At 52.4% G+C, this 25,345-nt stretch overlaps 2 protein-coding genes across 10 annotated transcripts in view; one reads left to right on the top strand and one right to left on the bottom strand.

The window, feature by feature from the left end:
- The first annotated feature begins 1,568 nt into the window (after nt 1-1,568).
- On the top strand, nt 1,569-4,087 carry NUDT16L1 (nudix hydrolase 16 like 1). Its single transcript, XM_038540518.1, is given in 5 exon segments — nt 1,569-1,761; nt 1,863-1,890; nt 1,893-2,122; nt 2,723-2,945; nt 3,792-4,087. Coding segments are annotated over 4 exon segments (630 nt in total). The 5' UTR covers nt 1,569-1,611; the 3' UTR covers nt 2,945; nt 3,792-4,087.
- A 255-nt stretch (nt 4,088-4,342) lies between these two features.
- The window catches only part of ANKS3 (ankyrin repeat and sterile alpha motif domain containing 3), a 32,272-nt gene continuing 11,269 nt past the window's right edge, over nt 4,343-25,345 (bottom strand). For 5 of the 9 annotated variants that reach the window (XM_038540512.1, XM_038540511.1, XM_038540509.1 and 2 more), the window contains 12 exons: nt 17,646-17,781; nt 14,556-14,714; nt 11,773-11,910; nt 11,189-11,298; nt 10,712-10,888; nt 7,199-7,323; nt 6,624-6,765; nt 5,987-6,159; nt 5,571-5,656; nt 5,054-5,128; nt 4,766-4,857; nt 4,343-4,697 (listed from right to left, as the gene is read on the bottom strand). In XM_038540512.1, coding sequence (XP_038396440.1) covers nt 4,778-4,857; nt 5,054-5,128; nt 5,571-5,656; nt 5,987-6,159; nt 6,624-6,765; nt 7,199-7,323; nt 10,712-10,888; nt 11,189-11,298; nt 11,773-11,910; nt 14,556-14,714; nt 17,646-17,781 — 1,401 coding nt within the window. In that variant the 3' untranslated portion in view covers nt 4,343-4,697; nt 4,766-4,777. The other 4 variants (XM_038540516.1, XM_038540510.1, XM_038540513.1 and 1 more) reach the window with 4 other exon arrangements.

Below are 25,345 nucleotides of genomic sequence, written 5' to 3'. Positions count from 1 at the left end.
CAGTGACACGTGACTTGAAGAGGGCGAGCGTGCATGACATGGTATGTGAGGCACGCGAGCTGCTGCTTATCACAACTGTGGTCATTGTGCCGACTCTGGGTCGGGGCGAAGCGCACTCTGGGGACGCGGCCTGCCCTCTGAGCAATGGGCTCCTTGTCTTGGTCACTGATCCCTCCCGCAGATCCTTACTGGGCACCCCTGTGCTGGGGTGCGGGAGGGCCCACCCAGGCAAGGTGCAGGCCGCTGCGAGTCTGTGTCCTAGGCAGTGACACTGAGCAGGTAATCAGAGCCGCCCCAGGCTTGGTGACTGGGGAAGTCAGCTGGTGACATGCTGGAGCTACATGGGGTGCTTCCCAGGTGGTGGAGGAGGGCTTCTCCAAGGAGGCGTTTCGTCTGAGCCCTGGAGGGTGCCTGGGCAGCCGGCACAGCAAGTGCAAAAAGAGGCCCTGGGGCCAGAGTGAGCCTGTGTGACCGCTGAGCCCTGGTGGCTCTGGTCGCTGGAGTATCAGAATAGAGGGGTGGGGAGTGCAGGTGCCGCAGGGCCTCGTGGGGACGGAGTTTTATTCTGGGTACAGTCAGCGGTTTTTGTCCGGCTCTCTCCGGCTGTCGTGCGGAATGGATTAGAGGCCCCGGCCCAGCGAGCGGCCCCCAGGAGGGAAAGTAGCTGGTGCCCGAGGCCCGGGCCGCACTGTCCCCCCGACTCGGGACCTCAGTGGGGACACCGCTGTCCTCTGCCAGCTGGTCCATGATGCCCCGAAGCAGGCTGCCATCCTCCGCCCTGCATCGCAGCGGCTCCCTCGGCATTTCTTTCCCTAAGATTGTATATATTATTCAGGAAAGACACAGGAAGAGACAGGAGGAGGGGGAAGGCCGCTCCCGCAAGGAGCCCGATGCGGGACTTGATCCGGGACCCCGGGACCCCGGGACCGAGCCCGGAGCCCAAGAGCCCAAGGCAGGCGCTCAGCCCTCTGCGCTCCCGCCAACGGGCCAGAGCCGCGTGGGGCTGGGGCGTGCAGAGCCTCCCCTCTGCCTCCTGCCCCTGCCAGCCGCGGCCGCCCGTGGGAGGCCTGACCGCGGGGCCCGTGGGTCCCCGCAGCGGTCGCCCGGTCCCTGCCCGGCCCTGGGCGCCCACCCCGGGGTGCGGGTGTGGCCCCTCCGGCCCGCGGCTCCGCGCCCGCCCCGAGAGGAAGCAGAGGTCTGGGCGGGCCCTGAGCGGGCCCCCTCGGGGACGCTGCCACCCCCCGACCCGGGCGGCGCCCGCGGGGCTTCCTGCTGTGCACGCCGGGACGGGGCTGCGGGCTGGCGCCCCGGCCCCGCCCCGGTCCTGCCCCGGCGCGGGGCGCCCTGACACCTGCACCGCACTTGGTCCGACTGGGAGGATGCACGGGCCCGGCTGGCCTGGGCGGAGCTCGGGCGCCGCGGTCCCGGGGCCCGGGGCGAGCGCGGCCCCGCCCTTTGCACACGCCCCTTCGGCGCCGCAAGGACGCGCCGGCGCGGCGGGGGGGGCGGGGCCGGGGGCGCGGCGGCCCGCGGATTGGCCGGGCGCGGCAGGGGCGGGGCCGCGCATGCACTTAAGCGGCGGCGCTCCGGCCGCGGCGGGGTCGTGTCAAGATGTCGGCGGCGGTGCCGGAGCTGAAGCAGATCAGCCGGGTGGAGGCCATGCGCCTGGGGCCGGGCTGGAGCCACTCGTGCCACGCCATGCTGTACGCCGCCAACCCCGGGCAGCTGTTCGGCCGCATCCCCATGCGCTTCTCGGTGCTGGTGAGGACGCGGGCGGGCGGCGGGCGGGCAGGCGGGCGGCGGGGACGGGGACGGGGACGGGGCGCCGCTCCCCCCGCGCCCGTGACCCGCGCTCCTTGCAGATGCAGATGCGCTTCGACGGGCTGCTGGGCTTCCCGGGGGCTTCGTGGACCGGCGCTTCTGGTCTCTGGAGGACGGTCTGAACCGGGTGCTGGGCCTGGGCCTGGGCTGCCTGCGCCTCACCGAGGCCGACTACCTGAGCTCCCACCTGACCGAGGGCCCGCACCGCGTCGTGGCGCACCTGTACGCACGGCAGCTGACGCTGGAGCAGCTGCACGCCGTGGAGATCAGCGCGGTGCACTCGCGCGACCACGGCCTGGAGGTGGGGCCGCCGCCCGGGCCCCGCCCCCCGCCCCGGGGTTTGGCTCTGGCCCCGCGGAAGGCACCGATGGGTAACACGTCCCCCGGAGGGTCCCCTGGCCGGGCTGGGCGGGGTGTCGCTGTGCAGCCTTGGGGCGGGCAGAGGGACGGGGGGCCGGGGCTGGGGTTCCCTCGGGGCTGTGTTCCATCTGCCTTGCTGCCTGCCATTGCCAATCCTGGGAGTGGGGAGTGGGATCGGTGGGGGGATGGGCTGGGGTGGTGCCTGCGGGGGGCGGGGGGACGGGCCGGGATCTCATGGTTGTTATGGTTCCGGGGGGCCGGGAGGCACCTGTGAAGGGGGAGCATGGGGTGTGAGCCGGGGACCTCCTGCCAGCGGACGGGGGCTGGGACTGGAGTGCAGCAGAGGGCGGAAGGTGCATGGGGTCGGCTCTGACACTCGCCTGGGGCAGAGGGGCCGCACCGCTCCCAGGGCCCCGCTCGCTGCCGCCTCACCAGACCCTGCGGGGCCTCTCATTACAGCCTCTGCAATCTGGCTGCCCCTCTGCTAGGGCCGAACCATGGGTGGGGGTCCCGGGCCCACTCCCGTCTCCTCTCCGTGCAGGTGCTGGGGCTTGTGCGAGTCCCCCTTTACACCCAGAAGGACCGAGTCGGTGGCTTTCCCAACTTCCTGAGCAACGCCTTTACCAGCACCGCCAAGTACCAGCTGCTCTTCGCTCTCAAGGTGCTCAACATGATGCCTGAGGAGAAGCTGGCTGAGGCCTTGGCTGCTGCCACCGAGAAGCAGAAGAAAGCCCTGGAGAAGCTCCTCCCATCTTCCTCCTGAGGTTGGGTCTATGTGGAGTGTCTCTTGCCCTAAACTCCTGGGAGAGTGTCTCCCGTGCGTGCACTTACACCGTATCCTGGCTGCACCGGGCAAGGGGGCATCTCGTCCTCCCCTGCCCGGAGCAGCCACAGGGTGGCAGCCAGATTACGGGGAAGCCACCCTGGTCAGTTGTGGCTCAGGACATCCTCTCCTACCCTAAGGCTCAAACTCTCCTCCACAGGAGTTGGGTTGGTGGATGTATCACCCATTTATCGGGGTGGGTAGATGGACACAGACCACTGAAAAGTCGGTTTATTCTTGTGGAGCTGCCCGGAGTCCTGTCACCAGCCAGCCCCGCGGCCGAGAAGCTGGCTCGGCTCAGGATGTCCTACTGTTAATATTGGTGGTTGTTAGCCTTACTTGGTAAATTTTTTCTATGGTGTGTGACCTGAGTGTGAGGTTTCAAGGCCCCTTCACCTCACTGGGACTTAGTCTCCAGGGTTAGTTGGGGCCATAAGGCCCAGCTGTAGCTGGAGTTGTTGAAAGAGGACAGGAAAGGCCCTTCTTGGCTGCTCCGTGTGGATCTCTGGTCCTGGTCACAGGCCTGGGGCTGGGTGTATGGGGGCAGGGGGTCCTCTTCTCCCCACCCTCCCACCCCGGGGCCTTAAGGGCGGGAGCCAGGCCCAAGAGCTCCTTTCGGCATGGAGTGGACACAGGCCTCCCAGCCCAGGTGGACGTGCCATCACTTCCCTGGGGTGGCTGTGGTGCCGCCGGCACAGGCCTCTCTCTGGGGCTTCTGGCTGCACCTGGGCTGAGCCCAGCTCACTGCTTTCCTTGGCTTTGAAAGCCTCCCTTTCTCCATTTCCAGCACAGTCTGCAGGCAGCTCCAGGACATGGGAAGCACTGGCCGAGTGTGGAGAATGACATCAGCAGAGCCGCCACGGACAGGAAGGTCAGCACTGGCAGTCTCTCTCCTGTGGCCCTATATGTCTGGAAAGACTCCTCTGTGAAGCTAACAGAGTTTCCACAATACCTGCTTGGCCTGGTAAGGAAAGCTGTGCTCTGGCCCTGCCTGAGCGTCTGTTCCACCTTAGAGCCTCGATGAAGTGGCCAGCACGTGCGGGCAAAGGCGCTTCATTCTGTAAATAAAACAGCTGTACCTTGTTCCTCTCTTCCTTCCTTGGGGCTGCGGTGTGCACCACTCTTCAGTTGCTTTTGTAGAATCGGAGCAGAAGCAGCCCTAGCTGCGGGGCCAGACCGGGCCAGGAGGGGGTCACTCTGTCGGCCCTGCTCTGAGCACGGTGGTCTCTGTCCTGACGGAGGGGCCTAGGTTCCAGGTTCCTTAAGTGGGGAGTCGCGGCATGGCTTGCCCCTTGGTCTGTCAGTTAGTACTGTGTCGCGGGACCAGAACTGAGCCCCTGACCAGCAAATCTCACATTTTATTTTCCAGCAAATGACATATGCTGCCCAGGTGCCCAGTCCTTTCTGTGGGGCACCTGCGGTGTATGGGGATCCTCTCTCCCCAGGGCCCTGCCCACTCTGGGCCTCACCCCCAGATTCTGGGCTGGAGGCCCTCGTCCTGCCTCCGTGTGGGCCTTGCTGCCCTGGCCCCAGCCCTGTCCTGCTTCTGCCGGCTGCTCCTGGGGCCTGATCCTCCGGCCCAGTGGGGCCCGGCCTGCGGCAGCGCCCACACTCTGCCCTCCTGTCTTCCAGGCACACAGCTTCAGGGTGGATCAGTCACCCAACGTCAGAGTCTGAGAAGGGAAAGAGAAGCCTGAAGGGGGCGCTCACCGCTGCCCAGGGTGCCCTGCTCTCCCGGCCTGGGGCCTGGGGGACACTCACCGTCCCTCCCAGCTAAGGCTCCCGCCAGTTCTCCTTCCCGTTCAGCACCTGCAGCTTCTCCAAGCTCTGGGTCACTGAGCATAGCACTCGCCCTGAGGATGGGAGCAGTTAGTTCCTGCTTTGCCAGCGTGAGAAGGGAAGGTCCTAGGGATGCCTGGCAGTGAGGGGAAGCGGGCTACACGGCAGGAGCCACCCCAGGGTCGGAGCTGACCAAGCAGGGCTCCTCCTGTTCCCCCCTTGTGGCCCCCAGTGGGTGGGAGACCTCTGGCTGCCCTCCTGGACACTCACCCATTTCCTGGACTCGATCCTCCAGTGCTCCTGACAGCTCAGGGAGGCTCAGAGCCTGCAGGGAGGCCTGCCAGTCTGTGGGACATAAAGCCAGGTGGGCCTGGAATGCATGTGGTCACCATAGGTCCTGCCCCTCTGTCCTGAGCTGCCGTGACCAGGGGACCCACCTAGCTGTTGCTTCCTGCATGACCTTGCTACACCAAAGTGTGTCCTCCCAGCTGTTTTTCCAAAGCACTGGCTGCCAGTAGCCCCGGGAGTGGAAGGGGGGGGGGGCCTGGCCTACAGGGAGGCTTTGTCCTGGGGCGGCCCCAACTATAGGCTGCAGAAATCACTTGAGATCGTGGACAGCAGCGTCAGCCAGGGCCCAAGGGCTTTTGCCCCCCACCACGGGGAGGACATGGGTGAGAGAGGGCACCCTCGCTCTGGGACCTGCGATTGTGTGGAGGAAAGAGCTGGAGCTGGAACCGGAGGCCTAGGACAGCACCTACGTGATCCGGGGCAAGAACACGGTTCTTACCAGCTGTGGGGAGGGCAGCGGCCAGGGGGAGCCCTCGGGTGGACACCTCCTGCTTCACTCTGGCTGACAGTTCGGCTTGACAGGCTCTGCCAGACACAAGGCCAAGCGCTGGTGAGGGGAGAGGCTGGGCAATAGTGCCTCCCACGGCCCCAGCGGGACACAGATACCCCATCTCCCTGAGTGTCAGGGGGGCCCTGCCTTCAGGGCAAGCACACCAGGCGCCTTTGGGGACCAGCATGCAGATGCGCGGGGCCCTATCTGCTGCCTGGGTCTGCCCTGCAGAAAGGAAAAGCCAGAATGAAACGGAGGATGGCAGCGAGTGGCCCCAGAAGGCCCTAAAACCAACCCTTGGCTGAAGCATCTGGAGGCAGTGGTGGCTCAGGGTCGGGCCCAGGGCAGCTCAGGTGCCCACTCACCGCAGCTGGTCCAAGATGAGAGCAGCGTCCTGGGCCAGGGCCCACGTCTCCTGCAGCTGGGCACGCACGTCCTCACGGGCACCGTCCTGCTCCAGGAGGCAGCTCTCCACCACCGCCCGCAGCTCCTGCTCCTGCGACACCTGGCCTCGCATGGCCTCCACCTCCTCACAGCGCTGAGAGGAGATGGGGCGGGTGAGTGAGCCAGGGGGATTCAAGGCCAGGGCCACCTCGGTTGGGTCCTGCCAGCCCCAGTCGGCTCTGCCATCCCCACCGGCTCTCAACTCCCACTCTACTGGGCCGGAGGAAGGGGACGCGTGTCTCCAGACAGAGCCGCCTCTGCTTTGGGCCCCTTCCCTCAAGCCCTGTGGCATCCAAGCCTGCTGCTTGTTCTCTGCCCTCCCCCTTGATCTTCTGTGTCCATGTAAGCTCCTGCCCCGAGTCCCCATCCCTTCCTGAGCCTTCTTCCCAGGCAGACGCCCATGTGTCTCCCCTCCTGCACAGCAATAATGCTCTCTGCCCTTAACTGTCCTGGCTGCTTCTCCCTGCTGACCCTGCAGATCTGTCCTCCCTGCTCACCCCCTATGCTGTCCTTTACTGCAGGCGTCTCCACACCCCTCTCTTGCACGCCCCCTCATACTTTGTGCAGCTGGATGGCAAGCTCCTGCATCTCAGCTTCGAGCCGGTCAGCATAGGCCAACTCCAGGGCATCGCTGGGGGGACGGGCACTGCTGTGCCAGCGGGCAATGGCAGAGGTCATCTTCCTCTTAGGCCCAAATAACCTGCGAGGAGGATAGAGAGAAGTATATACGTCTGCTGTGTGCGTAGAGATGCCACGGACTGTCCTTACACCAAGACGGTCCCTTAAGAAAGGGCCCAGCTTGGAAGGGGGAGAGTGGCCCCCAGGATCCTAGGGCAGAAGACAAATGGTTCTAAGAAGTGACCCCAGCTAGGGCTGGCCTCCCCTGCCCAGCTGCTGTTCTCACTGAACAGGGGGCTCAGGCCAGGCTTGGGGAGCCTGAGGGAGCCACAGGACCCAGCCCTCCAGCACCTAAGCCAGGGGCAGCTGGAGGGCTGGAGCGGACGCTGCTATAGGAAGCAAGTGGAACCTCAGACAAGACAGGGCAGCTAGTTCCACCCACATGAGGGGAAGCTGCGGGCTCAGCTTCACGCCAGAGACGGGGGTGCGGCCACGAAGGGCCCCTCTGCACTCACGTGATGCCAATCTCCTTCAGGTCGCTCTCAGTGAGGGTCAGGAAGATGCGGAGGTCCACGTCCTGCTCCTCAAACAGCTGCAGGTACTTCAGACACCCAATCTGCTCCAGCAGCGTGGCGAGGTCCTGGAGGGTACAGGAGCGGGGACAGGTCAGAGGACGGGTGGCCCCGTCCGGGTGAACCCGGCCAGCCCCCAAGCTCCACAGTGGGACAGTGCTGGCGGCCCCCAGAGCCCCGGCCACCCCCTCTCTGTGCCCTCAGGCGGCATGGGTAGCCCGGAGGCTCTCTGAGCCTGTGTCTTCACTTCAGCTTGGACAGCGTTCAGTTTCTTGGAGGGCGAGTCCGGTGGCCACAAACTCTCTTGGCTTTGTTAGCCTGCGACAGTGTGACATCTTAGTTTCTCCTTTACTTCTGAAGGATAGTTCTTACTTGGATACAGCATTCTGGAGGGTTTTTCTCATTCCTTTGACTAGGTCATCAGATGTCCTCTAGGTCCCGTGTTTTTTTTTTTTCCCCTTTAAAGATTTTATTTATTCATGGGGGGTGGGGGGCACCGACACAGGCCAAGGGAGAAGCAGGATCCCTGCAGGGAGCCCGATGCAGGACTCGATCCCCAGTCTCCAGGATCAGGCCCTGGGCTGAAGGCGGTGCTAAACCACTGAGCCACCCGGGCTGCCTGGTCCAGTGGTTTCTTTTTTTTTTTTTTTTTTTTTAATTTTATTTATTTATGATAGTCACATAGAGAGAGGGAGAGGCAGAGACACAGGCAGAGGGAGAAGCAGGCTCCATGCACCGGGAGCCCGATGTGGGATTCGATCCGGGGTCTCCAGGATCGCGCCCTGGGCCAAAGGCAGGCGCCAAACCGCTGCGCCACCCAGGGATCCCGGTCCAGTGGTTTCTGATGGGGAATTAGCTGTCAATCTTACTGGGGTTCCTGGTGTGTAAAGACTCCTTTCGTCTCACTCCGTTCAATTCTCCTTTTGTTTCTGGACAGTTTGATTTCTTTAGGTCTAGGTGTGGATCTGCATTTAACCTACTTAGGGTTCATACAGCTGCTGCAGATTCATGTTTTTTTTTTTTTTTAAAGATTTATTTATTTATTTATGAATGATAGAGAGAGAGAGGCAGAGACACAGGAGGAGGGAGAAGCAGGCTCCATGCCGGGAGCCCGACGTGGGACTCGATCCCGGGACTCCAGGATCACAGCTTGTGCCAAAGGCAGGCGCTAAACTCGATCCCTGAGCCACCCAGGGATCCCCAGATTCATGTTTTTTATCAAATCTGGGAAGGTCTATTTCTGAAACATTTTTTTGCCCTTCTCTACACCTCTCCCTCTGGACAACATTATGCATATGCTAGCTGCTTGATGGTGTCTCACGGGTTTCTGTTCATTCTTCTCAGATGGGATAATCTCAACTGACTGACATCAAGTTTGTGGGTCCTTCTGCATCCTCCAGCTGCTTTTGGGCCCTCTCGTGCCACGATCGTTTCAGTCATTGTACTTTTCATCTATAGAATCTGTTTGGTTTGTTTTTATTTCTATCACTTTATTGATATTCTCTATCCAGACAGGGTTTCCTTGGGCTCACTGAACATATTTGAAAAAGCCGGTCTAGTCTGTGTCCAGGAAGTCCCACAGCTGGCCTTCCTCGGGCACTGCTTCTGTTATTTGACTTTTTACAGTCGACAGCCATACCTCCTTGTTTCTTTGTACATCTTGTCATTTCGTTGAAAATTGGACATTTTAAAGATTTTTAAGTAATCTCTACATCTAAAAGGGGGCTTGAACTTACAAGCTCAAGTTCAAGAGTCACATGTTCCACCAAATGAGCCAGCCAGGCACCCCCAAAACAATTCTCCTCCTCCACAGTCTGTTGCTGCTGCTTGTTAAAGAAGTTATTTATTTAGTGCCTTTTCTATAAGTCTGTGTTCTCCCTCACGTGTGGCCACAGAAGTCTCTCCTTGGCTAGCTTAGTGGTCAGCTAAGGACTGGACAGATTTCCTTAAACACCTGAGACTAGTCAGTCTCCCTTCTCTGCCGAGTAACTCTGTAGGCTTCAGGGGGCACATCTTTAACACTCAGCCAGATAGATGACAGTCCTTCCCTTAGCCTTTACTTGCTGCTTGCTAGAGTCTCAGGGTTCACACAGATGTATTTTCAACTCTTTCTTGACCATACACAGAACACAGCCTTGAGCAAGTGTGTGGCCTCCCAGGTTCCTAGGATTATGTCAGAGCTTTACAAAGCTCCTATGGACATCTCACTCCCTACTTCTTCCTTTTAAGCTTTGTGGTTAATCTTATTTGCCCCAACTATGATCCAACACCTCAGGCAGCTGCAAAGTTAAAACACGTGCCTATAATTATTTTCAACACACAGATTCCAAGGAGAGGGCTTTTGTTATACTGGGTAGACAGGCTCTCAGTCAAATCAAATACAGTTTTGTAAGCATGGTCTCCTAGGAAAACCTCAGATGCATCCAATAATGCCAATTCTTTGAGAATGAAACAGTGAAAGAACCCAGCTCCATTCTGCTCCTCCAGCGGCTGTCACAGCTTCCCTGGCACTGGAGTGAGGATGGGACTAAGGCAAGTTAACTATAAGGTTTACAGTTCTTACTGATTCAGCCACTTCTCTTAAACATTTCCAGCTTGCTCCAAGCCTTTGGTTTATTCAGAGTTTTCAAAAAATTATTCTGACCATTTCTGCCAGGTTTTTTATTGCCTTTAATAAAGGGGCAAATTTTCAAAGGTTCTGACTCTGCCATTTTCCTTAACCTACTTTCTGAAACAGCCTTAAGATCCCACCACCACCACCCACTCTCCCATCAACATGTGTTTAAGGAAATGAAAGGTGTAGCTGTTCACTGAGCCGGGAACATAGGCAGTGGACAGAGCTCCCTGGAGGGGCCACAAGGAGAAGCCAAGAAGCCAGCAAAAGTGGAGGGGCTTAGTGAACAGCAGAGCTGTGACTTTAACAAATAAATGGTAAAAAATTACTTCTTTCATCTTTGTACCACTTATGCCCACAGAGGGCAGGAGAACTCAATAAACAGTTGAGCTGCCATGCCGCACCTGCAATCCCCGAGAAGCTGGTTAGCCAGAGCGACCCAAAATGAAGAAGGCAGACATGGCAATTTCCATTACATGCCACTTTATCTCTGCTTCAGATGCATCTTGTCACTGACTTCTGAAAGCAGCTCTGTAAGACTGGTTCTGTTTTTCTCCTCCCCAGGCTCAGGGACGCTGAGTCAAGTATGGAAACCAAGGGGAGAGATAGGTCCCTCCTATGGAAAGCGATGAAACAGAAAGCCTGCAACTGGCACTTCTAGCCTTTAGGAATCCTCTCAGCCCAAGTAGCTTCCATAGATCATAGATCATTGGGGAAAAACCATGACCACAGCTTTCTCTGAATCCTGCTGACCCACCAGAAGTATACAGTAAAGGCCTCGTGAAGCATGAAGAGTGTCCTCTTTCTCACTGGGTAACTGCCAGTTTCACAGACGGCCTTACCTGGGGTCCTGAATAGGGAGACCTCTCTGTCTGAGGAATGCATCCTGGGGAACAGGCTGCCCCAGAAGTCCCAGTGCTGGTAGGCCACTGGTTGTCACTGTTGCTGTAACGATTCTTGGTCTTCATATAACTTTTAGTTTGCTTGCGAACTGAACTTTTACAGGCATGATCTGAATCCTGTGGTGAGAAAGATGTCTGAAGTTAACACTAAGGGGCCCAGAGCTAAAGTAGCTGCATCCACTCTATTCTCTGCCACAAAACTGTTGCTGTGAAACTGCCCCACCAGCCACACAGAGGCTTCCCTGGTGACTTGCACTGTGGTCTATGTGGCCCCGATCCAAGCACCGCTCACGGAGGGTGGCCAAGGACTGTGTGTGACATGCACGAGGTACCTGTCACCAAACTTGCCCTCTCGAAGAGGGGCACAACACCCAGAAAGGGGAGGGAGGTGGGAGATCAAGAAAAGAGAAGCTTCACCTCATTGCTCTCCAGAGAGGCCTCACTGCTGATTCCTGGGGCTCTCGTCAGGCCCTCACTGCTGCTGCTGCGCCTCACGGCCCCCAGGTTGGCACAGAAGGCGTGCTCTTCTGCCAAGGGGAAGACAAGCGCACCTGACCCCAGGTCTCAGTGGCGAGGACTCCCCAGAGCCTGCACCTACTGCATTCGTCAATATTCAACAGCTCACTGCACTCTTCTGTTGCGGGCCCTCCTGCCCCAACACGGGACGGGAGTTCTGCCTGTTTTCTTCACTGATCTACAGCAGTGCCTGGCACACCGGGCACTCAGTAAACAGCTAGTGAATAAATGATACATGTAACACAACAGACATTTCCCTGAGGGCTTACCGGTCCAGGAGCCAACCTTGTTTGGAACGACTCCCCCACATCCTGCACCCATGCGCCGTGGGCCAGAAGCTGCACCTCAGCAGTCTCCAATCCAGGTCCCTCTGGAGCCTGCCCCCCAGCCCCTGTTCTCCAGCGGTAGGGGGGGGGGGCTCCCAAGACCCGGGCTCCTGCTGTGGGGGTAAAGGGCTGGGGCATGGGCGGGCAGGACACACATACCCCGGCTGCTGCTGCTGCTGCTATCCCCATCCCGGTCGTTGATGGGGGATGTGACATCCCTGTAGCAGAGGCCCCCCACATCCAGTGGGTTCTCATCGCTGCTGTGGAAGGTGACATAGCCCTGTGGAGGCACCTGCTCTGTGGACAGAGTGGGGGACATAAACCCACATGAGCACAAGAGGGGCAGCCGATTCCTCCTTCCAAATTCAACTGCCCCAGAGGAATTTTGGCAGGAGGGAAGGCTGGGACTTAGGCATCGGATCTAACTGGCCGTCACCCCATCTGCTCGCACAGCAACCTGAGCACACGCACACGGTCTGCAGGTGAGGAAAAGGACTCTGAGGGGCGTGGAGACCAGTCTGTGTCCCACAGCAAGGGCCCAGGGGTCAGGACTAGCACCCAGTCTGACCCGGCGCCCCCACATCACACCATGCTGTTGCTTTTCCAAGTGGACAAAGCAGGAAACGGTTAGCTGGATTGGCAGATTCCTGAGCCCAAGGAAAACCAGACCACTAAGTGTTCCTTGTAGCTGGCAACATCTCACACACCAGCCCCCGTGCTCCCTGTGACTTCTCACAGAGACTTCGAGGGGCGCTGCTCCTCGGGTCAGTCAACCCCAGCCAGAGAGACCTGGCTGGGCAGAGGGAGGTGGGTGGCCCTGGGCTAAAATGAACAGCAGTAACACCAAGTGACATAACCTCCGAACTTATCTGCCTGCAAGAGAAAGGGAGAAAAGACACACCGGGGGGTTTAATTCCAGCTTTGTCCCTGCCTCCCCCACAGAAAGTACATTTATTTGCATAAAAGAGACTGGCTGGTGGCCTCACGTGGAACTTATTTTCTTCTTTATACCTTTCTGAAGTTATCAAGATTTACGATCAGCATATGCTATTTATCATTCAAAAATTTTTTTCGTTGCTGGCAAAGAGAACATATGCGTATATAGAGAATTTAAATATCACAAGGTATAAGAGGAAAACCAAAAATATGAAATGGCGCAACTAAGGGACAATTAGCATGATTCTTTGGTGAATGTTTTTTCTGCCGCTGTGGGGGCATAAAAAGACGTGTATAAATGGGCTTTGACCAGATTATTTTGGTAACTTGAATGAACTCCATTTTTAAAAGCAGCTGTTGTACAGCAACGCAAGTGAATGACCCCCCTCACCCTGGGTAGACCTGTCCTTCCTTCGCCCCCGCCATGCCTCAGGTGGGACAAGCAGCATGGACTCCTCACAAGAGACAGATCTGCCACTCAAAATAGAGCCACCCGGCCGAGTGCCCCAGAGCTACGTGCTTACAACCATGCTCTCACCCTGCAGCAGCCTGCCCACAGCTGGGGGGCAGCTTCCCCAGTGGCCCAGGGAGCCCACCCCTCTGTGGCTGATGGGAAAAGGTAGGCCTGGAGCTCCCAACCCAGCTAAGATTCCTTCCAAGGGTCATGGGAAGGAATCAAGTTACTTGTATACTCTTGAATAAAGCACGGTCTCCTCTAACTGGGAAAATTGGTTTCTTTTGCTTTTCTTTTCTTTTTTTAGGTTTTACTTAATTATGACAGCGAGAAAGTGTACCAGCAGGTGGAGGGGCAGAGGGAGGAGAAGACTCTGCTGAGTAGGGAGCCCAAGATGGGGCTTGATTCTAGGACCCCAAGGATCATGACCTGAGCCAAAGGTAAACACTCAACTGACTGAGCCACCAAGAGGCCCCTGGGAAAGTCAGTTTCTAAGCCCAGGGGTACTTGCTCACGAGATGGGCCCATCCACCCGGCTTGCTAGACGGCAGGATTGACCCAGCCACTAATGAGTGACAGATGTCAAAGACAATGTAACATACCTAACACTGATCATTTGGTCAGGCCAGGGTAAGAGTGTTGGCACCCCCTGCACTCCCCAAGCGCACTGCACTCAATGTGAAGTGCTGACAATAGGAGAACAAACTCACTTCTAGCCCACCACCAAGTGTACCATCCGACAATTCTCAAGTCCAGCATGTTGAGAAAAGAGAGCAACAACTGCCCGAGACACATCCAACTCCAGCTGGAGATGGGGACAGAGACCAGACCTCAACATTTTCCCTGCACTAGCTGACCTACCACATGATGAATGAAATTGCAGCTTTGATATATTTCCACTGCTAGAGGAAAAGTTCTATTTGCAACATGACCCGTGGAAAGGAAAACCAAAGGATGAACCAGAAGCTAGCCAGTGATTGTCTTTCAATCTCTGTAATCAATTCTTTTTTTTAAGATTTATTTATTTATTCATGAGAGACACACACACACACAGAGGCAGAGACACAGGCAGAGGGAGAAGCAGGCTCCCTGTGGGAAACTTGAAGTGGAACTCGATCCCAGGACCCTGGATCACGACCTGAGCCAAAGGCAGATGCCCAACCACTGAGCCACCCAGGTGCCCCCCACCCCATAATCAATTCTTAATCCGTGAGCTGCAGCCCCCACCCAGTAGCCCACATTTCAGAAGCCGAGGACTGGGGATCCCTGGGTGGCGCAGCGGTTTGGCGCCTGCCTTTGGCCCAGGGCGCGATCCTGGAGACCCGGGATCGAATCCCACGTCGGGCTTCCGGTGCATGGAGCCTGCTTCTCCCTCTGCCTGTGTCTCTGCCTCTCTCTCTCTCACTGTGTGCCTATCATAAATAAGTAAAAAATTAAAAAAAAAATTTAAAAAAAAAAAAAAAAAAAAAGAAGCCGAGGACTGTTCAGTCCCCATCAAGGCCACATCTCAGGGAGCACTGCCGAAGAGCCAGCAGGACGTGGGAGCACTCACCACAGCAAGGCTGCTGGATCTTGCCTCCAAGTCCGATAGCTGTGATCCTGGCCAAGGCTCGGGGCCCCTCATGGATGCTGAGGCCCTTTTTCCGATAGAGCTTCTGTCTCTGGGGAACAGGGCAGGATTCATCCGAAGAGCTTAGATCTTCAAATTTTTCTGCAGGCCAAACACCAGAATTAAGATATTTTGTTCAGTGATGGACTAATTTACTAATCCTCATAGTACATGGGAATGAAATCATCATAATTGTCTTTCTCATATTAAGAAGAAAAAAAATATGTTTCCCAGGACCTCACTAGAAAGAAATGCCATAAGGAGCCAGTCCACTGCTCAGATGGGCCACGGGGAGATCTGGGGAGAAAGCAAGCTTACTAAGCATGAGTCTCAATTGAAAAAGGTTGTCATGAGTGGAGAGTCTTAATTCTTATTCTTCTCTTTGCCTGGCTTCCAGAACTTTTCATAACTAGTATGTATATTTAAAAAAAGAAATAAATTTTGTTCTAAGTTGAGATGGTAAGTAAGATCTGTCTCCTCATAGACATATGGCAACATCAGTCACAGCTTCTTAACAACTGTGTGTTCTCCACCTACACTTCCTGGGAAACAAGGGGCATATGCCAGCTGTGGGCCGGGCCTGGGGAAGCACTTTACATCGCCACCTGTCATAGCCTAAGAGCTTACAGTGCGCTCACAGCTGTTACCATCTTATAGCTTTTCACAGTTTTCCTTATTTCATCATACCTGGAAGACAAAATTTGTGAATATATTTGTATAAGGCTCCCATCTGATGAGGCCTTGTTCTCCTGCTGGTACACTGTGGCTCAGACTCTGAAGGTGCCTCTCCTCCCACCGCCCCCTTGTGAGCTGAGTCCATCACAAATAATCCCGAGGCCAGGAAGGTGTCAGGCTATGGAGGGGGAGCAGCTCACTGGCAGGAACCGACAGTTCAGGTCAGTGACTGCCTGAGAGCGAGGGAGTGACTGACCCAGGGTCCAAATGCCACCAGTGACCCTGGGCCACCTATCCTCTCTATTCCCTACTCAGCTTGCTCCCATGTGCTCAGGGATCTACTGGGAGGAGACTGTGGTCCTGCCCAGGCAGAAGATGGAGGAGTTGTCAAGAATAAAAGGACAAGGGGGGGGGGGGGCAGGTAACCAAGGCAAAGGCAACTCCACAAATCAGAACCTCCCAGCACATCCTCTCACACCTGACGAGTCAGCAATAGCCATACGGGAACACTAAGTAAAATACTGGCAAATAGAATCCAACACCACACTAAGAAAACGATACACCACGTGGGATTTATATCAGGAATGTAAAGTTGCGTTATTAGAAAATCCACTAATGGGGATCCCTGGGTGGCGCAGCGGTTTAGCACCTGTCTTTGGCCCAGGGCGCGATCCTGGAGACCCGGGATCGAATCCCACATCGGGCTCCCGGTGCATGGAGCCTGCTTCTCCCTCTGCCTGTGTCTCTGCCTCTCTCTCTCTCTCTGTGACTATCATAAATAAATAAAAATTAAAAAAAAAAAAGAGAAAATCCACTAATGCACTAATGTACTCTGTTGATAGAGCTAAGGAGAAAATTAACAACCATCTCCATAGATGCAGATAAAGCCTTTGACAAAATTCTACACGTATTCCTGTAAAAAACACTCTGAAATACAGAAAATGCCAGATACCTTCTTAATGACGGAACACATGCACACCTCACCCTTAGCGCCAGCGTCCCAGCTAAGACAGCATCTCTGCCAGGGTCACGTGAATGCCCCGTCCCCAACATGCTCGGCACCTTAGGAGAAGTATTAGCCAGTGCAACTAAAGGAAAGAAATCAGAGGTAGGAAAAGAAAGAAGCAGTAAATCTATGTCTATGGGCAGACTGTATGGTAGCCTATCTGGAAAACCCTGGAGAATCAGTAAACGCCATGAAAGAATGCAGTAGAGCAGAATATGAAAGTGGCAAGCTGACGCCAGTAGCCTTCACGTCACAGACAACAGGCAGGCAGAGGATGTGAAGGCAGCGGAACCGCATTTACAACAGCCACAAAATCGCTTCTCGGCCTTTTGGCTAAGATCAAGTGTACAACAGCCACAAAGAAAGACGCTTAGGAAGAAAAAAACAAGTTATAGGCACAACGTCTAGAGGAAAATTTTTAAACCTTCCAGCAGACACAAAAGTACACTTGAACAAGACATCCCTTGTGGCCACAGAGGACGAGTCCACAGCATAAAGGGGTAGCTGATTTATAAATCTGCCAGTCTCCAGAACAGTTTCTAAGCAGCTAGACCGGGTGATGTCGACGTTCACCAGCAGTACTAGCTAACACCGAAAAGGGACAGATGCAGGGGGACTGGCCTCACCAGACAGTCCAACGTGCCACAAAAAGGCTCTGCAAACTGAGCACAGAGTGGGTCCGGTGAGTGGACTGGGGAAGAAAGACCTGGGGAAGAGAAGAGCAAGGCCAGAAACGGACTTGGGCACAGAGGGAAATTCAGACTACATGACAAAGACAGCCTCTCAGATCACTAGGTCAAAGATGGACTGGTAAATAATTTAATGAAGCCAGGACAATAGAGAAGCCATCTGAAAACAACCCCTCACACCACACGTGAAACTAAAGTACAAAGGGATCAGAGATTTAAATGTAAAAAAATGAAACCATGGAAGCACCAGAAGAAAATGGGCAAATTCTTGTATAACTAGGGCATGGGGAAAGATCAGTGACCCCAAATCTAAAGGCAATAAAAGACTGATGAATTTGACTATAAAAAATTAAAATATTTTGTATGGCAATAAGTACAGCAAGCAAAGTCAAATAACCACCACCCTGAGCAATCCCCTTTGGGAGGTGGACATCCCACCTCCCCATGGGTGCCACCTGTGCACACCTTCAGCCTGGAAGGCACACTCTACGTCCTAACGTGTCTCTCTCCTAGGGGACCAGTGAGCCTCAACCCTGACTGTGCAGTGGAGTCACGGGGGAGGCAGAGGTCTGCTGGCGAGGCTGCGGGGAGGCCACCTCTAAAGCCCGCAGGGGCGTCCTCCTCTCCCAGCAGCAGAAGGCACAGCGGCGCAGAAGCAGGTACCTGGGCTCCGATAGAGGTTCTTGGGCAGAGAAGGTGAGTGAGCATCTATCAACCCGACGATCTTCATGTGTCCATACTGCTTGGCCAGCATCCGGGCTGTGGCCCCACTGTGGTCTCTTGTGTCCACTCGGACTCCCTGTGAAATGTCATGAAAGTTCAAGAGCTGGGAACTCTCATTCCCTGGACGCGGACTCTGGACCCCAGCTAAGAAGTGCAGGGAGGGGGCTCCTCACGGCCCAGGAAACCTCACATCTGCGTGAGAAAGAGGCAAAAGCCTCGTCTCCTTAAGGACGAGGTGGGGGGCACTGGGGAGGGGCTTGTGGGCAGCTCCCCAGCCTCGGCGCCAGGCCGGCAGCTAGCTAAGGGAGAGGCAGGCACACTGCAGGCCGCCAGGGCCAGAGCCCAGCCTTCACCCCTTGCAGGCCCGCCTCGCTCCATTTCTCTCCACACAAAGAACACTGAAGACAAAAGATTCACTAGAGAAGCCACCTTTAAAACTCATAACCATGAGGAGAGCACCATCCTTTTGAAGAAGAGTCCGGTAATTTTTATCCAAAGCCCTAAAATGTACTTATAGTATTCAGCACAAACATTCCATTTCTGTGACTCTCTCCTAAGGAAATAACCCCAAATAACAGAGAAAGCTTTTATGACACAGGTGTTTAGTAGAACATATCTACAATAACGAAAACCTGGAGACCGTGTCAATGGGGCTGGAGCCAGCCAGGCTACTGCCATAAATGCTGGTGTTTACAGATAACTGGTATAACCAAGTTCCTAAAAGGACCGTAATATGTGTCTTTATGACATGTAAGGTATAAGGTGTCCTTATGAGGAAGAGAAGACGACGCGGATATATGGGGGAAACAGTATGTGAAGCATGCGAAGACAGGTGGAGACTGGAGTGACGCATCCACAAGGCAAGAACCACCAGGAGCCAACAGTTCAAAGCCTCTGGACGGAGTGTGGCCCCACTGATAACCTTGGTTCTAGACTTCTGGCATCCACAACTGTGAGAAAATAAATTTCTGTGTTTTAAGCCCAACTTTATGGTTAATTGTTAAAAGTAGCGGGAAACTAATGTACCCACTGACGTGTGAATGGCTACATAAACTAAGGCATATCATTACTATAAAGGACTGGATCAGAAAGAATGAGGCAGGTTTCTTTGTACTGATGTGGCAATGCCTGTGATGTTTTGCTAACATTTAAAGACACACTACAGGGATCCCTGGGTGGCTTAACGGTTTAGCACCTGTCTTCGGCCTGGGGAGTGATCCTGGAGTCCCGGGATTGAGTCCCACATCGGGCTCCCTGCATGGAGCCTGCTTCTCCCTCTGTCTGTGTCTCTGCCTCATTCTCTCTCTCTGTATGTGTCTCATGAAGATATAAATAAAATATTTTTTAAAAGGCGGGCGGGATGCCTGGGTGGCTCAGCAGTCTGGCGCCTGCCTTAGACTCAGGACGTGATCCTAGAGTCCTGGGATCGAGTCCCATGTCGGGCTCCCTGCATGGAGCCTGCTTCTCCCTCTGCCTCTGCCTCTCTCTCTCTCTCTCTCTCTATGTCTCATGAATAAATAAATAAATAAATAAATAATCTTAAAAAAAAAAGGCACACTGCAGAAGTAGATGTAACCCATTTATGTAGCAGGATTCCATTTCTGTAGAAAACTACTCATAGTTGTTAATACTGGGGGAAGAGAGGCAGTATAAGAAAACTTAGAAGTTTTTTTTTTTTTTTTAATTTTTATTTATTTATGATAGTCACACAGAGAGAGAGAGAGAGGCAGAGACACAGGCAGAGGGAGAAGCAGGCTCCATGCACCGGGAGCCCGACGTGGAATTCAATCCCAGGTCTCCAGGATCGCGCCCTGGGCCAAAGGCAGGCACCAAACCACTGCGCTACCCAGGGATCCCCACTTAGAAGTTTTTTAATGCTTATTTCTAAATTTTTGGTTGATTAGCATCTAAATTTTATTGTTTGGCTTTTTTTAAGCCTGTAGGTTATATTACTTTCATAGGGTTTTTTTAAATATGTTTTTTCATGAAAATATTTACACTGTACAAGTACACCTCAGAGACACTGCAGGTTCAGTTCCAGACCCCACAATAAAGTGAATACTGCAATAAAACAGGACAAATGAATGTTTTTGGTTTCCCAGTGTATAGAAGTTATATTTATACTCTACTGCAGTCTATTAAGTGTACAGCAGCATTATGTCTAAAAAAAACAATACCTATACCTTAAAGAAATAAAATACTTTATTGGGGCGCCTGCCTGGCTGTCAGTAAAGCATGAACTCAGGGTCGAGTTCAAGCCCCATGTTCAGCATACAGCTTAAAAAAAATTAACTTTATTGCTAAAAAATGCTATCATCTGACATTTAAGCAAGTCACAATCACAGATCACCACCTGGGTGGCTCAGGTGGGTTAGGCCATGATTGGCTCAGGCCATGATTCCAGGGTCCTAGGATCAAGCCCCAGTCTGGGCTCCCTGCTCGGTGGGGAGTCTGTTTCTTCCTCTGTCCCTCCCCCCGCTCATATGCTCTCTTTGCTCTCTCTCTCAAATAAATAAATTTGTTTTTTGTTTTTTTTTTTAAGATTTTTTAAAAATTTTTTTATTTATTTATGATAGTCACAGAGAGAGAGAGAGAGAGGCAGAGACACAGGCAGAGGGAGAAGCAGGCTCCATGCACCAGGGAGCCCGACGTGGGATTCGATCCCGGGTCTCCAGGATCGCGCCCTGGGCCAAAGGCAGGCACCAAACCGCTGCGCCACCCAGGGATCCCTCAAATAAATAAATTCTTTAAAAAAATATGACAATAATGAAAAGGTTTGAACTATGGCAAGAATTACCAAAATGAGACACAGAGATGCAGAGTGAGTGAATGCTGTTGGAAAAATGGTACCCGCAGACTTGCTCGACGCAGGGTCTCCACAAACCTTCCACCTGTAAAAAGCGCAGTATCTGTGAAATGCAATAAAGTGAAGCACCATAAAATGAGGGGTGCCTGTCCACATTCAAAAGTTATAGGACTTCCCCACAATATCACCATTATTAAGGATTTAAGATAACTTATATTTTAAAATATTCTTCAGAACTTACTTGTATACACTTTTACAGATTCATGGAAAGGCGCAATGAATTTATTAAATCACTGTTTAAAAAGCTCTATAAAAAGGAAAAAATTTGTAACTATGAGAGGTGACAGATGTTGACTAGACTTACTGTGGTATTCTTTACACAATGTAAGGAAAATGCAAATCATTATGTTGTGTACCTTAAACTTATACAATGATATATGTCAACTGTATTCAAGAAGCCTAGAAAAGGGGATCCCTGGGTGGCTCAGTGTTTTAGCGCCGCCTTAGGCCCAGGGCGTGATCCTGAAGTCCTGGGATCAAGTCCCACATCAGGCTCCCTGCATGGAGCCTGCTTCTGCCTCTGCCTATGTCTGCCTCTCTCTCTCTCTCTGTGTCTCTCATAAATAAGTAAATAACATCTTAAAAAAAAAAAAAGCCTAGAAAAAATATTTTTAAAAGATTAAAAAAAAAGGACCATGATACAAAACTGTACCTATATTACAGCAGCAGCAAAACATGACAAAACAAAAATGTATACAACACTGGAAGCAAATGTGCCCACACTGTTAATATAATATCTAAGCAGTAAGAAAGGGGGATTTTCCCATCTTCTTAATCTTCTATAGTCTCTAAACTTTCTACCATGAGCATGCTTACTTTGAAGGTAGAAAAGACAATAATCTTTCTATTTTAAAAGCTTCAACCAAGCAGTCTGGGGTTTGATAGGGACCACCGGGTCTCAGTGCTCCGGAGGGCAAACCGGCAAACATTACACATACCCTTTGACTCAGCAATTCCACTTTTAGGGATTTAACCTTCAGAAATAATAAAGACATACACTGACATTTAGTATCTTCCCATCAGCAGTTAGTATCATGGGAGCCAAGAACCTAAAATCAGGAATTAATGAAATAAGAGAGAACGCATTTCTAAAGTGGAATTGTATCCCCCCATTTATATGACAGGCCCAAGTGTATGTTTATTTGTTTTTTTTAAGATTTAATTAATTTATTTGACAGAGAGAGAGAGAGAGAGAGAGCACACACCAGTGCACAAGCAGGGGGAGTGGCAGGCAGAGAGGGAGAAACAGGCACTGAGCTGAGAGCCCGATGAGGGACTTGATCCCAGGACCCTGGGAACATGACCTGAGCCAAAGGCAGACGCTTAACCATATGAGCCCCCCCCAAGTGTATGTATTAACATGGATGGGGGTACACAGGACATCGATGAGAAAAAAAAAAAAAAGCATATTACAAAACATTTTGTATAACAGGATTCCACTTTGATTTAAAATATCTGTTAAAAGGGATCCCTGGGTGGCACAGCGGTTTGGCACCTGCCTTTGGCCCGGGGCACGATCCTGGAGACCCGGGATCGAATCCCACGTCGGGCTCCCTGCATGGAGCCTGCTTCTCCCTCTGCCTGGGTCTCTGCCTCTCTGTCTCTCTCTGTGTGGCTATCATGAATAAATAAATAAAATCTTAAAAAAAAAAAAAATCTGTTAAAAAACCAGGAGGATACCAGACAAGGTGTTAACATGTGCTATCTCTGGGTGGTGGGATTATGAATAGTTTGTGGCTTTCTTTTTGCTTCATTGTACTTTCTAATTCTTTTATAGCAGAGATATATCACTGTATAATAAATATTTACTTATGCACTCTTTTCCCCTATTTAGAAAACCTATGATCAACTGACAATTTTGGTTAAGCCTGTGCAGAAGGTGATTATCACACATCCCTCTGAAAGGGAAAAAACTGCATTTTTACAAGATCTTAACGGAGTTTTACTTTCTATAATACCCCACTTTCAAGAGCTCTGGTTAGAAATCAGCTCTGAAGCCTTCAGCCTTCAAAGATCATTTCTAGAGGGGTCTGAAAGGGGAGACTGAATGAAGGCAGTCAAAAGGCATAAATTTGGGCAGCCTGGGTGACACAGCAATTTAGCGCCACCTGCAGCTGAGGGCATGATCCTGGAGACCCGGGATCGAGTCCCATGTCAAGCTCTCTGTACGGTGCCTGCTTCTCCCTCTGCCTGTGTCTCTGTCTCTCTCTCTCTCTCTCTCTCTGTCTCTATGAATAAATAAAATCTTTAAAAAAAAAAAGGCATAAATTTCCAGTTGTAAGATACAACATGATGACCGCAGTAAACATTGCCATGTGATAAATACAGAAGTGGTTCAGAGAGTAAATCCTGAATTCTCCTCACAAGGAAACAATCTACATCTGTGTCTGTGACGGACACGCACCGGATGTGTGATAATCACTACACAACACATGTAAGTGAAATCAGTTCGCTGCACTCTCAATGTACAGAGATGTCTGTCAGTTATATCTCGAGAAAACTGGATGGTGGGGGAGGGAGGAATTTCTAGTTTCAGTTTGGGAGAAAGAACCTAAAGGTTTCAAGCAGAGCAAACACCACCATCTTTTACTGTCATCTGTTAAGTTCAGAAGACTCAACCTTATAGTTAAAGGGGGAAAAAAGCAGGGGCACCTGGGTGGCTCGGTTGAGCATCCAACTTCTGATTTCAGCTCAGGTCGTGATCTCTCGTGTCATGAGATCAAGCCCCATGTTGAGCTCTGCACTCAGCAGTGAGTCTGCTTGAGATTCTCTCTCTCTCTCCCTCTGCCCCTACCCACATGTGCTTCTTTCTCTCTCTAAAATAAATAATTATTAAAGGCGGGGGGGGGGGGGCAGTAATACCATTTCTTAGTGAGTCAATGAGGAAGCAAACAGAACCAAGAACAAGGTCCCTGAGGTGAGGGAAGAAAATACTAGAATTTCTGTTCATTCATTCTTCACATTTTTTTTCCTTCCTATTTTATAATGTACATAACATAAAACTCATTCCGACAGGAGAGCTTGATCAAAGCTTTGGAGACCGTGGCCCAAGGGGATGACAGACACACTCATCACATGGAGGCCAGACCATCAGCTCAGCTCTCCCCTAAGAGACCTAATCATGCCCAGATCATCCTGCCTCCATGGAACTGCCAGAGCTTGGCCCCACCAGGAAGAAGAGAATGGGGTGCAAGGGAGGCAGCTACAGCCCTCTCCTGCCCTTGCAGAGCACAGGGTGCCCAGCCTCCTGCAGCTCTCTGTCTCTGGGAATGGCACCAGGCTCGGAAGACCAGTGGATCCAGCCCTCTGGCCCCCTAAGGTCTAGCCCTGACTGAGCAGGAGGAAATCTGCAGGAAATGAGGAGCAGAGGAGCATCCATGCACAGCTAGCCACACGGCCTCCCCAGCAGTGGACGGACGTGGCCCATCATCCACACACTCCCAGCCACACCTGCCACCCACTCCCCCCAACGCCCACCCCGAAGCAATCATAGCAAACTGTCCAACACCTTCGATTCCTGATTAGTGCTGCAGGGAGATCTCAGAGTTGGTTTCCTGAATTTGATCACTGTATGTCATCACAAAAGGGAAAATTGTTTTTGGGAAATACACACTAAAAGTATTTAGGGAGGAAGAGGGCATTATGTAGGCAACTTACTATCCAAATAAAGACAGAAGAAAATGAGATGAAATGATAATATTCGGGGAGTTGAGCAAAAGTATGCAAATTGTTGGTATTATTTTGATATTTCTTTAAGTCTGAAATTATTCCAAAATTTTAAAAATTTTCCAAAAGAAATCCAATATAAGGCAGCCCCGGTGGCTCAGCGGTTTAGTGCCGCCTTCAGCCCAGGGCCTGATCCTGGAGACCCAGGATTGAGGCCCAAGTCAGGCTCCCTGCATGGAGCCTGCTTCTCCCTCTACCTGTGTCTCTGTGTCTCTGCCTCCCTCCCTCTCTCCCTTTCTCTCTCTCTCTGTCTCTCATGAATAAATAAATACAATCTTAAAAAAATAAATTAAAATTCTAGGGGCACATGGGTGGCTCAGTCAGTTAAGTATCCAATGTCTTGATTTTGGCTCAGGTAATGATTCCAGGGTCAAGAGACTGAGTACACTAAGTGGAGTCTGCTTAAGATTCTTTCTCTCAAAAAAAAAAAAAAAAAAAAAAAAAGATTCTTTCTCTCCCTCCCACCCATGCTCTCAAATAAATAAATCATAAATAAATAAATAAATAAAATTCTAAACTCAGAAGCAGAGGTTATGCTTTTAACAGAGTTGAGCTCTTACCTATCTATTCTCGACCCTATGTGAGGTCTTAGGGGTGCTTGGTCCAAGTAAGTAGAATTACTTCAAAGAATAATTATTTGCACCAAAGGAGAACAAATGACTAAGTAAATGAAATGATGCTCAACCTCACCAGAAATCAGGCAAAGGCAAAAATCAATAGGAGACAGCTCATCTGATACCAGGTACCAAGTGTTATTGAGAGTGTGGGAGAAGAGAGCTATCAGTATATAAATCAGGATGACTATGGAGGAAAGTAAGCTAAGACTCACCCACCCTACACACCAAAATTTCTGCTTTGATTCAGAATACATCCTGATTTCTTTTAAATTCCTTCACACACACTTGAGAAGACAAGTTAAAATGGGAACCGCAGCCCTGTCAGGAATAGCAAAGTGGATACAACTTGATACACTAAAAGAGGAATGGATAAATATAAAAGACTCAAACATTCAATGCACAGAGTGCTGTCAAAATGAGTGAACTATGCC

This window comes from Canis lupus, chromosome 6 (assembly GCF_011100685.1).
Source record: "Canis lupus familiaris isolate Mischka breed German Shepherd chromosome 6, alternate assembly UU_Cfam_GSD_1.0, whole genome shotgun sequence".
In the NCBI taxonomy this organism is placed as follows: Eukaryota; Metazoa; Chordata; class Mammalia; order Carnivora; family Canidae; genus Canis; species Canis lupus.
The sequence above is the reverse complement of the archived record's forward strand: the minus strand, read 5'-3'. Positions and strand labels throughout refer to the sequence as shown.